The sequence below is a fragment of the Meleagris gallopavo genome, chromosome 13, assembly GCF_905368555.1.
Source record: "Meleagris gallopavo chromosome 13, MGAL_WU_HG_1.1, whole genome shotgun sequence".
Taxonomy (NCBI): Eukaryota; Metazoa; Chordata; class Aves; order Galliformes; family Phasianidae; genus Meleagris; species Meleagris gallopavo.
This window is the reverse complement of record NC_139416.1, coordinates 10,823,857-10,837,247: the sequence shown is the minus strand read 5'-3', so window position 1 is coordinate 10,837,247 and position 13,391 is coordinate 10,823,857. Positions and strand designations below refer to the sequence as shown.

The 13,391-nt window shown below is 37.4% G+C and overlaps 1 protein-coding gene across 1 annotated transcript in view; it reads right to left on the bottom strand.

The window, feature by feature from the left end:
- Positions 1-13,391, bottom strand: part of CMTM4 (CKLF like MARVEL transmembrane domain containing 4) — a 36,393-nt gene that overhangs the window by 9,233 nt on the left and 13,769 nt on the right. Inside the window, exons 2-3 of the mRNA XM_085234782.1 lie at positions 9,779-9,955; positions 549-647 (exon numbers count right to left, since the gene is read on the bottom strand). Coding sequence (XP_085090908.1) covers positions 549-647; positions 9,779-9,955 — 276 coding nt within the window. The remainder of the gene's footprint in view (positions 1-548; positions 648-9,778; positions 9,956-13,391) is intronic.

The following is a 13,391-nucleotide window of genomic DNA, read 5'->3' as shown; positions in this document are numbered from 1 at the left end:
TTGATTTGCAAGTGTAGGTGTTTCTGCAGAAGTTGTGCAATTTTCAATGTCTAGGTTTAAAAAAAAACAAGCTTGCCAGCTCAAGGACAAAGTTAATGTGCTTGACTTTATTGTTTTAGATTCTAAAATCTTTAAGTACCACTACACTCCATCCACAAAAATTGATCTTCTGTGAGCAAGAAGAATTCAGGAAGATTATGAATAAAAAGCTCTAATTTGGTAAGAATTTTTGACTATACCTTTTCTGTAAACTCACAATATACAGTTATATTACCTAAGCTAGGTATAGAGAAAGAAGCAATACTAATAAAACTGGTAAAGCATTCTCAGCAAAGCTGTTTTCCTGTTTGGTCATGCCCCAAGACTTGAGACTAAATTCAAATGAAATCAACATTCTTAAAACCAAAATTACTGCATACCTAACTGTAAAATAAGAAGCAAATTGGGAAGGCTAAGGTAACAGAAATATCACAAGAACACAGCTACAAGATTATTCTTGGTTTTAATAGCCACTTAAGCAACTCATAAAAAGAACTTCAAATTCTTACCACAGCAGCAATTTCTGCTCCAGTTTTATGGTTTAAAGCAGCAAGCACTACAGAGGCAATGAAGAAGAAGAAAGTGCTGAGTCCAGTGTTGACCAGATCCTAAAAAAAAAAAAAAAGAAAAGAAAAAAAAACCAATAACAATCCTTCAGCATTATTAAATGATAACAGTCCATTTGTTTTTATTATGACTGATGAAACAGGAAAAGGTTAGAACAAAAGTTATAGTAATACTTTCCCACTTCCTATGTAGTTTATCACATGTAAAAGATGACAGATTATTACACAGGAAACGTAGTATGTGTGCACATACTATTTGAATTCTATTCACATACTAAGTATAAATAAGGCACCAGTATAAGTTCTGGATGTTTTATCTCAATGTCTGCTGGGATTATTAAGAATCGACTGTCAGCATAAGCAATGGGTAAAGCTGTTCCATCTCAGCTGACACTGAAGTAATTTGAATCTCCAGCATTAACACTCCCCTGCTCTCTTTCACATTACAACTCTCCATGCGCTGCCCACATAACACTCATGAGTTTTACTGCAAGTTCTTTGAGGCCTTATCTGTACAACAGTACACACCCTGCAGCTTCTCTATGAAGAACAGCTGCCTGCATTGTATGAACACGCAGGTTTATGCATATCTATCGCATAGGATTGATGTTTCAAGTAGACACACTAAAACACATGCACAACAACCTAGGAGCTCTGAGGTGTTCACGGAAAATTCTTGCTTTGTTTTAAGCACCAAAAAATGCTAAGAAGCATGCAGCTCAGATATTCATATGCTGCACACGTCACTTGGAATTCAGATAATTAGGCCTTACAAAAATCAAAGGTCATTAACATATCACTGGGAGAGTGATATGATGATAAGTAAATTCCAAATGGCGAGCTATTAGCACAAAAATGATTACATCAATATAAGACAAATTAGAAGCATGGACTTCAAGATAACAGAAGAAACAAAGTACTAGGTTTGTTAGGGAATAGCTGTTTAGTATGTTATTCTGCGCTTTTTTTTTTTTTGCAATTTTTTAAATAAATATTTGATACTTATTTACACGACACTATTTTTGTACACTACACAGTCATAGGAAATAACAGACTACCATGGTAACTGAAAGAATGGAGGAAGTCAGGGTTCAGGTAGGTCTGTGCAGGAAGCAGAGAATGGCAGCTCAACAGAAATATCCTGAAGGAACCTGAAATCAGTGAGAGGTGAACACTGTCACAGCTAAAAGGAATGGAAAGAAAACCTGTATTCAAATTTGCTGTGCAACTTACACTGAGACACAGAAAAGGAAAAATGTAAAAGACTGAACATGCCAACCCCAATGTTTAAAAAAAAAAAACAAAACTCATTGCTACTCTTTAATTAAAACTAAAAGGCAAATTTACTCCACATGACTCTTACATGTAAACCAGTTCACTTCCCATTTCTGATCCATTTGCCAGAGAATTATTATTTCATTATTAGAAGCACATCTTAAAGTACTGTAACGAGTTATGCTTAGAAAATTGAAGACAAATATAATATTTGTCCTATAACTAGGTTCTGGATATGTAACACAAAGACTCCAGACCGACCACTGCCATCCAGCCACCCTAAAAAAAGTACAGGGAAGAAAAGTGGTTAAGCCCAACATCTGTTTCTGTAGACATCATTTGAGAACGTTTTAGTAAGTAATTGTGAAAACAGAATCTGGTGCTGTGCTGTTCACACGGAAAATGATCCACTTGAGGGCATTGACTCAGTGACAGCTGGCTGTCAAAATTAACCATACCTGAGGATGAACTGTGCAAAATAGCACTGAGGACCAATCCTCATCTAAAACTTGGCATTTCTGGGAGACTTCTACTGCTCCTCACTATTTCTAAACATGTATTCAGATTTCATAAGCCCAGTGAGCCTGTCCTAGCAGGAAGGAAACATAAGGAAGTTGTGAGTCCCTAAGAAACAATTACCATTTTTTCACCTGCCAGTGTACAACTAAAGGCAGATACTTTATATCTCTGTTCAACCTCAGTGAGATAAATACTATCATGCATATAAAACAAACAAAATTGGTATTTCACTTAATAGCTACTGCAGTTCTAACGATACAATTTCTTGTAAAACAGAAAATAAAATTTAAGAAATTTAAGAGATATTAGAAAAGAAATTACTATCTTCAATTTCTCCAAGTATTCACCTCACCAACTTGGAGTTTACCAGATCTACCTGTACTCCTGAAGTCTCCAAAAAGAGCTTTGGTTCTCACCACACAAACCTTTTCTCAATATATGGCTAACAAATAGCATTAAATATTTTCATCAAGTCTCCAGAGTAAATGTCTATACCACCAAGGATGCTGAAAGTAAATACTGACGAAAGGGCATCCACACTGATGATGCCCTTTAATTAAGAGTATTTTACAACCAACAGGCATGACCTACAGAACAGAGACAATATCCTGGGAGAAACAACTAAGAATTTCAGAATTACAGTAGGTAATCTTGACATGTAATGCCACAACCAAAAAAGATGAAAAAGCACTTCAACATTCCACTGAACATATGGATACAATAGGTGCAAGGTGGTTACGTTATCCTTGTAAGGGACACTGGAATGCTGCATTCTGATCTGGTATCCACATTTTTAAATGTATGTTGAAAATTGAACACGGTGAAGAAAAGAGCCACAGAAGCTACTTGAAAGGAGGATAACATTTCTCACAGTACAAATCACAGAACCTAAGCTGTACTGAACACAAAAAAAGATCGAGCTGCATGCATGAAGACTCCTGAGTTTAGATAATCACAAAACAATAGCTGTTCAGAAATTTCAGCATGGAAAACCACACCAAAGATAACAGAATAACAAAATCAGCAGATGAACATTTAAGAACGAAGACATATTCAAATTTAATTTTATCTGTAAGTTAGGTAACATCAGAATAAACAAATCAAAGTTGTGCCCCTTCTTATTTCTTATAATCCAAGATTGCATTTTTTTTTTCCAGACACATTTTTTATTTCCACACGCTCAGATTTGTGTTTACAAATGACTTAACAGTTCTAATCTAAAGATTTCATTCCGTCTTATGTTCTGATACATTCATTTCTACATTTTCATCTTCATTGGTTAGGTTAAAATCCTCTAATAGAATTAATTATTAATCGGTTCATCTCTCAAAAAGCTAAAACTATCATAATCTTTCATGTCCACAAGTCAGACTGTTTGGAATTTAACGAGCAATGACATCAGTAACACTGTCATACAAGTACATAATAGTAAAATCACAGATGCATGCATCAGTGCAGGCATTTAATCCCAGATTTGGTACATACTACTTAGACAAGAAAATAATCTACAATGGTTTTGGAAGAAGTCAGGGCAGAAACAAAGGAGAATGAACTACATCAGAAATTCAAGAAGCAGAGGACACTCCCTAAAGCAACGTAGCTTTTCTCCAAATACGAGAAAACGAAAAATCTTGACAATAAAAAGAATAAGGTAATTGAAAAAAGATGAGTCCTTTCAAATCTGGCCATGATATAGCTGAAGTTCTTACTATTATATTTATAGACAAAGTAAAAACCACATCACACAGATAAAAGAATTTCTGCTGAAATTGCAGCAACCTCATGAGACAGTATGCTGTGCCACAAAACACTGTGCAAAGCTGCCATCCATGACAGAGAATAAAATCTATGAGCTGAACCAAATCCACTCTAGACAGCTGCCGTTCCATTTCTCCTTTGCGAAATGATCTAAAATTAAAGGTGGACCTCTGACCCATTGCTATTACTTGCAAGTCATTCTGTTCAGTCACCAACAGTCCTAATAGAGGTATTAATCAAAAGGAGAGCATCCAAGGACACATAACTGCCTTCACTACCTATGTGTGCTGCTCAGAAGGAGCACAGGGCAGAACAGGCACCTTAACTTCCAGATGTAGATGTGTTTCTGCCAAGATAGCATTTATACTGAAAATGTGAGGTTTTCTTCTGCTTATTCTGCTATAAAGTGGGCACCTCTATCTAGATAGGCAATTAGACAGTATTCTTTAGTCTTTAGGTTGAAGGGGCTGAGTAGGTACAGTTCCTGGGTTAACAAGGATGGAAAGCCTGAAGCAGTGCTAAGAATGAGGTCTGATAAGAGACCTTAAAACTTGCAGTAGCTCCTGGACACTGCAAGGGACATTAGCTTCAACAGCTTCTGATTAGCACTCCAACCTGGTACATTGCCAGGAGGAGGCAATGCCATTCACTCTTCTCCAATCGGTACTTCACAAGGTTGAGGAACTTCTTCCCCTTGTTCCTATATGAAATTACCAATCTGAAGTTCACAAATGTACCCGTCAATTCTCTAATTCAAGCATCCCTACTCAACCTCACAATTTTATTCTCTAATCACACTATTACACACTGTAACTTTTTCCATCAGAATTACTAATGGAAATAATGGTTTCTCAAGCAAAAATAAGTTATAGGTAGAATGAACCAAACTAACTGCATGAGCATTAATCCCTATCTCTTATATATTTGAGCTTATACAGATAAAGAAGCATTTCACCTAGCTAAACAAACCAGCTTCTGCTATTCAAGACACACAAATTTCACCTCCCTCTCACAAACTGTGCCCTACAGTTCCAGAAACACCCCAGAGATGTGCAGGGCCGCTCCAGCTGTGCAGAAGTGTCCTGGCTCCTGCTCACCACACCTTACTGCTTCCCAGTTTTCTGAGAAGCCATCCTGTGCACAGATGGGACCACTTTTCCTCACTATGCAACAGACCTCACTAGCAACAAATACCAGGCCAGGTAATACTCTGGGGTATTCAAACTTCTGTTTGTTTTACTTAAGTAATAACACGCTACTGTTTATATCAGGCTGCACAAAATAACTGCCCGAAGAACAAACCTGGAGGAAATAAATTCTGACCATCTTTTTAAATCTGTCATTATTCACTTTCATCCTTAGAAGGCATCACTATTTTGACAATAAAAAAATAAAAGTGAGGAAGGACTTGCTCAATTCGACAGCTAAACAAGCCAAAAAAAAAGCAAGATATTTTCAAAAGAAATAAAAAAGAAAGGGAGGAGGGGAAATAAAAATAATCAAGTTTGCCCTGGGAAGGCCTTTGAAGTACATCTTTGTAATTATACTCCTCAAACCAAGGCTGGCAAGGACCTTTGTCAGTCTGGCACCACATCAAGGTTCCTGTCAATTACCATTGTCAGTTACTTACCCATGAGGCTCTCTCTCCCTAACAACTGAAAACAATAACAAAAAACCTTTAAAGATGAAATATTTGCAGGCAGCACACCAACACCAGCACCAGTATGTGTGTGTTCAGAGATGCACATACCTGATGCTGGAGCAGTGTTTCCCAGGAATCCAGTCCAAACTAATAAGCCCAGTAGGACTGCAATTAGTTTGCACTGTGCTCCATCCTGTGCCTCATTTCTGAGGCTGCCCTACATTGAAAAACTCATATTCAGAACTACATAGACTAAAAGATGCTTCCACAGTTCCAGTGAATATTAAAAATATTTAAAAAAACAAAAAACGCTCAACATCTACTGAAATTCTTTTTGTGTACAAAGGCATAACTAGTCCATTCCACTGGCTAATTATAGAACAACATGTCTAATGACTTGCACTTATTTCATCATTCAAACTCTCAAAGAAATACTGTCAAACTCCAGTTCTCTGCCATCATTTCCTTCCCTCCCCATGCCATCTGCAGCAGTGCAGCAGTGTTACTGTGGATCCCCCCGGACAGACAGCAATTCATCAGAAGAAAAAAGTTACTGCAGACACCTCCATTACATTTTTCACTGCAGCCTTACGAGAGGGTCACAGCACCCACACCATTTGGATGCAAGATCTCAAGCTCACCTTGTAGATAACGTAAGATTCAAATAATGAAATTAAAATATATAAATATAGCCAAACACAAAATGAAGGGAAGATCAGGTTATTAATCTACACTGAATACAATACTTCAAAGCAACAGCTCATCAGCTTAACAGAAATCTCTACTGTAGTGTGCACTACATTCCCCCATGCCACTTACAAAGTCTCCTTGCAGAATAGGCTCCCTTTCAGTTATGAAGCATAAAGGAAATGGAAATTTCCACTGACAGGTTCCCAGATTCTGCATAACATTGATAGTGCTGTGCAACAGACAAGTGACTGTTCTTTCATCTCACTGCAACAAACTCATCTTTCCAATGCACCCAAGCAAGGTTCTATCCTTCTCCAAGCTTCTTTCATGTTTATCTCAGGAAAATGTAAAAAGCGGCTGGCAAGTCTCTAATTAGGATGAAAGCAAAGCTCTTTTCCTCAAATGACTAAAAATGAAGAAAATAGAAAGTATCTGGTATACATGTGTATACATATACATATATACATATACATATATATGTGTATGTGTGTGTGTGTGTGTGTGTGTGTGTGTGTGTGTATATATATATAGCTCTGCTAGATACAGATTCTTATTTTTCTCCTAACTACAGACAGCAGACAATATTCATAATGCATTATAAAAGTCTAATCTTACTGCAGTACCACAGGAAACAATCCTGTATTGGACAAAAGCAGTTGATGGACTAATTTTCCAACATGAGGGACTGTTTGAAAAACAAATGGTCTTCCTAGAAAGTTTGTGAGCATGCTGAGTTTAAAGGAAAACTACTGACTACACTTAACACTATAAAATTCTTTCAAGCCTCTTCATTTCAAACAGCTTCCAAAAGCAAGGCTTAGGACTTTTCACAGGGGAAACACTCATTATAAAATCATAAAAGCACTACATAAATTTCTACATAAGGAACAATTTTTTCCTACAGAATTGAGGAGCGTGAAAATGTAGTTCAGAAAGCAATTCTTGTGATAACCATCTCAGAGCAGCAGGAAAATTATCAAAATAATTGTCAAAACACAGGAAAGTATGAAATACGGAAAGAAGAAAATAATGTGTGAGTATATGTCTATACTGTAAAGAACAAAATGACAAAATAAGCAGAGAAAAAATGAGGCAGAAAGCACACAACCCTCCATTCTTAAATTCTCTACTAACTTCCACTAAGTTACAGACTACAGCTATCAGAATAATGAAGATACTTCTACAAGTCTGTACTAGTGAAGGTCCCATCAGACTACTCATTATTAAAGTAAGTAAATAACCCAAGGAGGAAGGTTGGTCTCAGCAGTTAATGGACATCACAAGCTTCCAGTTCTCATCTCTATTAGAGATCTCTGGAATATGTAATCAAAAGAAGAGACTTGTAAGATAATAACAATTTATTTTAACCTCTGTTAATAAGATTAAACAAAAAAAAAGCCAGAACATCTGCAGAGTATTCCATCTGCCCTTCAGATTGAAGCCTGATCATGTCACACTGCTCCAAGCTGTAGAAGTGCTGGGTGGAGGGTGTGATAATCCCCCTAAATAAAGGGCTCAAAACAATTTTATTTTTTTTTAACTAGTTGGATTTTTAAGCACTCTTTTCTCTAAAGATCTCCAACACTGAGTGCTATGTAGAGATGCACAATGCTGCACTCAAAGCAGCAATTCTTATCGCTCCATTACCAGAAAGGCGTTGCTCAAATCTGTAAGAAGTCAATGGCTGAAAAGACCCACCTGGCTATACCACTGATTATCTCCTGCATTACGGAAGGAAAGGCAGTAAAAGTCACCCTTCGTACTTACATACATTCAGCATACTGTCACAATGTTCTTGTAGGCAGTAAAAATATGCCAGAGGGCTCAACAGAACAAAAGCTACCAGCACAAAGGAGCAAGGGCATGCAAAGTCATTAACTTGACTTTTCCACTGATCCGGCTCAGTCATGGTCACTTGGCAAACCACTAAGCAGTCTGATAAAAATTATCTTGGTCAAGCTTACTTTCATCATAAGCTGGGTCTAGTATTCACTCTTATCACACCAGGAAAACCATTTTCTGTGACACCGATGCAATAATCCTGCCCTCGTACGTCCTACCAGCACATTTTGGAGCTGTGTCATTTATAAAGGCTGTTGCTGCAACAACTAATAAACAGGCCAGTAAAAGAAAGAAATCACCTTCTCTCTGCAACTTGCCACACAGATAAACAGCGAAAATGACAGCAAAAGAGAAGGAAGGAGAAAAGGCCAGACAACCCATTAAAATTCCAGTGGCTCCACTGGTTTTGTTTGCAAGCCACCTGTATCTACCTCACCTCCAGTTACCACTCACATTCCTCAATCTATCCAATCTTAACAAGTACTCCCAGGAAGAATACTCTCAACAAAACATGAATCCCCAGGGTACAAAGAATCATCTATTTCCACATTCCTCTCTCATTTTAGAGAGGTCATTTAGGCTTACAAACAGCTATGGTAAATACACAAGTTGCAACAGTAACAACTGACATTAAAAAAAAATATCACAACAGAAGCTTAGAAACTACTGTGAGCAGTCTAAAACACCACTTACAAAAATACATTAGAACATACGTACATGTGTATATGTATTATCTGTACTGTGCAAAAGAATTGATACAAACACTGTTCTTAAGATGACAGATCTTTTGGTAGAGTGACTCATGTTGATTTTGTGATCTATGTTTATGCAGCTCAATCTGAACATTTAACTCATAATAGCATGGAAATGGAGACTTGTACAAAAGGAATGTGCATTGCCAGCAGTTTTTTTCCAAAGCTCCTTGTATTTGAGAACATATCAAGCATTGCCAGTCGATGTTTAACAGTTAGGGGTGTAAATAATTCAATGCTTAACTTTCAGAGAAAGCTTACAATCTTTTTGCCCAACGATTACATTAATCTGTGTAAGAAAATACGTGTAGCACCAGAATTCTAATATAAAAACAGTTTATGAAAGAACAACAGGCTACTGTAAATATCACATCTGTCAAAGTTAAATAAATACAGACTGCATTTTTATCCACTTCATCAACAAACAGTAATTGCTGGCAGTAGCAGTAAGTCCTTCCTTCCAAACAGAATCTACCAGAAAAGAATTTTAGCTCTATTTAACATAGTTTAATCTTGCTATACTGCAAAGCTCATTCTGCTGTTAATATTCAAAGTAATATAAACTGTACACTTCAGTCAGCATAGAATACACATACAGACTCTTAAACATTAGCAGTAGAAAGTAAAGTTCAAAGACCAAACTTAAAAACAGTTCTGCAGACGTTTTTTAGCAGCAAGGATTTGTACAAACTTACAGTGAGATTCCAGTTGATCTGTGGTATTCTTGTGTGAAGATTTAGACTGAACATAAGCAACAGAACTCCAGTAACCACCAATGCACTACAGCTCACAAACTCGAAGAAATAAAGGCCTTCGCAAGGGGAGCATTCCATGATGGTCTCTATGCAGATGAATGCAATCAGTGCCAAAACCTAGGAAGAAAAACAAGTGGAAAAAATATAAATAGATTTCCACATTTTGAAAATAGCCACAAGTATTCCTGAAATTTCCATTGGGAACATGATCAGTTTACACTCAGGAATGTGTGATTTCAGTTTGTAACACGGCACTGCCTAAGAGCAAAAGCAAAAGCAGATTAATGCAAGACTTTCTGGGTATCTCCTGTTCAAGAAAGTCTGTTTCAGGAGAATTACAAGGAATCCAACATCAAATGGATGGAGACACCCAGTAATACATGAAACCCCTCCCGGACTTTGGCTTAACTTGTGAAATGGTACCTCACACATTTTATTTCATTATATGCTATTCCAAAATTTAAAGATCAAATGCATTTGTCTTTTGGGCCAGAATCAATCTCACTTATGTATTATTATCATAGCATGATTGTTGAAGACATTTCAATAAATCTATTTTGTTGAATTCAATATCAGCTTGAAAACTAAGTAGCACAGATTCAGGATCTCTACCAGCTTCCAAAAGCATCTGCCTGTTTTCATGTTCATCACCATCAATGCACTCTATTTTCTACGAAAACGCATACTTCGTTCCTTCAGTGATGAGAAAATAAAACCAGTAGCTAACATACTGAGCAGAAAACAACTGAACTCCTGGCACTATAAGCTAATTATTACCCAAGTTAGATGTATGTCACAGCCAATTCAAAAGTGATCTTGGCAGAGCAGAGACTTCTGCTACAGTGCAATTCACTGATTAGGATAGAACAGTAAAACTCACTACCTGCTTCATACACAAAGCTAAAATACAGAAGATGACAAGCAGCAACATTAGCTACCATTAACACCTACAGAAAGTACAAAGCTTACATACTTAAGTGCAAGTTTCAAACTGATTCCTCTTTAAAAACAAATGGTAAAAGAAAACCAATGCCAGGGATGCTTCCCCTACATTTTCCACAGCAAGTGAGGAAGGCCTTTAAGAATGTTTTGCTTTGTTTTCAAGACAACACCCACCCACCAACCCACTCACATTTCTCAGAAAGAACTCACTTTTTTGCTCCACCACAAAATTCTGCTGAGACCTCAGTTAAGTCACTTCAATTTGAGGGTGAAGAACATACAGAGTTGCCTCTCCAAAGCTAAATGTCCCAAATGGAATGCCTTGCAAAAACCAAAGCTAGCAGAAGCCACAATACCAATCGGTTTCTTCTAAACTGCTCTTTGCAAATTTCAATCATATTTTTGCAAATACCTTCTCTTCCAGCACTTTCTGTACTTCATATGCTAATTTGTGTCTGTCTCCTATCAGCTAAAATGGCATTATGAAGAAAAGAAGATTCTGAAAGAATAGTTACAATTTTTGTCTCTGACATCAGCAGTAATATCACGTTTTGGACATCACTCCCATGCGTTGCTTAGCCACATACTTCAGAATACAGTAGCTAATTTAAGTTTAAAAATAGACTAAGACAAAAAGAGTTTTAATAAAAAAATCACGCTTGGCTAGGAAGTCTCTCACAGCTCATTTAGCCTGAGGTCTTTACAACAGCACATGCTATACTAATTTTTGCTAGCTAACTGAGCAGGCTGATTCTGAAACAAATTCTGAACAGATACCCAGTGACTGAACACTTGAAGTTGGTTTTTACCCTTGGCATTGAATAGCTATGGAAGGCTGGAAAAAAACAACAATATGCATTGAAAATTAGAACCCAACTATGAGTTTAACAATGACCAAAAAATTAAGAAACTGTCCAGAAAGCAGCTTCATCTTACAATAGAGCATGCAATGAAGTTCATGTTTTCCGTGAACACAAGTCTCAGAACTGAGGAACACAATTTTAAGAAACACAGAGATCTTAAAAAAGAAAAATCTTAAATGTCTCAAGTGGGATCAAAATTCAGGATTAATGCTAGAAGTCACAGTCAATTGGCAACACTGAAACTTTTAAATATTCACTGTTCACTGGAACAGGTTGCTCAAAGAGGCTGTGGATGCCCCATCCCTGGAGGCATTCAAGGCCAGGCTGGATGTGGCTCTGGGCAGCCTGCTCTGATGGTTGGCGACCCTGCACATGGCAGGGGGGTTGAAACTAGATGATCATTGTGGTCCTTTTCAACCCAGGCCATTCTATGATTCTATGACATATTCCAATATAATAAAATCTCCAGTGTCCTTGCCACCACTTTTGATGTATTATAACCCTAATAAAAATTTTACTGTTTTAAAGGAAATGGTTTTGCAATATTCTCTCGAAATACTATAGCACGAGCTCAAACAATATTAGGTTCCTTTTCTAAAAATATGAACATCCCTGAGCAATGCCAGCAATGTCAGGCCCAAGGAGCCAAAACCCAGGGCACGTCGGTCATTGCGCTGTGCAGCGGCTACTTGGCAGAGCTTTGGTCGTGCTGCTGACAGAATCTCATGCTGGCTTCTCTCCACACAGACGGAACGCTTTCTACGAGGAAATGGATGTAGTAGTCAAAGCTTGGGAAAAAAAAAAAAAAAAAAAAAAAAAAAAAGCTGAAGTGCTTCTCACTTTCAGAAATAGAATTAAATTAGATGCTGAAGAGATACTTTTTTTGGGGGGGGGAGAGGGGAGAAGTCATTAGGTATTAATCGTATGCTCCCAAACTCAGAAGAATATGAATTTAAGTGGAATTGCTCTGAAATGTACTAAGATTTCCTTTTATCCCTTAAGAAATCACAGGAAACACTTACGGGTGAGATGCAGCCTCCTAAGAAAAGCTCTAGTTGTATACACTTCAGTTGGAGCTAACCCAAACCATTCCAACTATCAACAAAGATGGAGACGTGTCACCAGTGTAAGCACCCCCAGGAGCGTGCAGCGTTCTGGGCTGCGGCAGCCTGAGCCTACTGGCATGCCTCGTTAATACATCTGGGAGAAAACTTCAACCGCTTCAGCTTATGATGGAAATTCTGACAGCAAAGCTGAAGCTGGATTTTGAAAACATGGACAGAGTAACTCAATACTAACATGAGGGTTATCATCACGAGTGGATGTGGCCACCTAAATGAGTATTTCCATGCAAACAATTCAGTCCCAAGCTTCAGTACATCAAGACTCCAACTAGACATGCTACTATTTTTCTAAAGAAAAGACTAAAGACTACCCTCCCTATTAGGGCTACAGATAACACTTTCCTCTTAGCCATCAGTTATTTGTCTCACAACAAATGCTATGACAAAAAAAATTAAAATAAAATTAATTACCACATTAAAAAACTACCCTCCCACACAAATTTCCCTTTCTGCAAACACTAAAAAAAAAAAAAAGTGTTTATCAATATTTTTTTTTTCTTTGAAACACTAGGATGACTACACATTCATAAATTTGCCAGGAGCATCCTCCAAATAATTACATTACTTAATGTTGTGTACATTCTGCAACATGAGCCAAAGTAGCTTGCCAAAAGCTATGGTTCT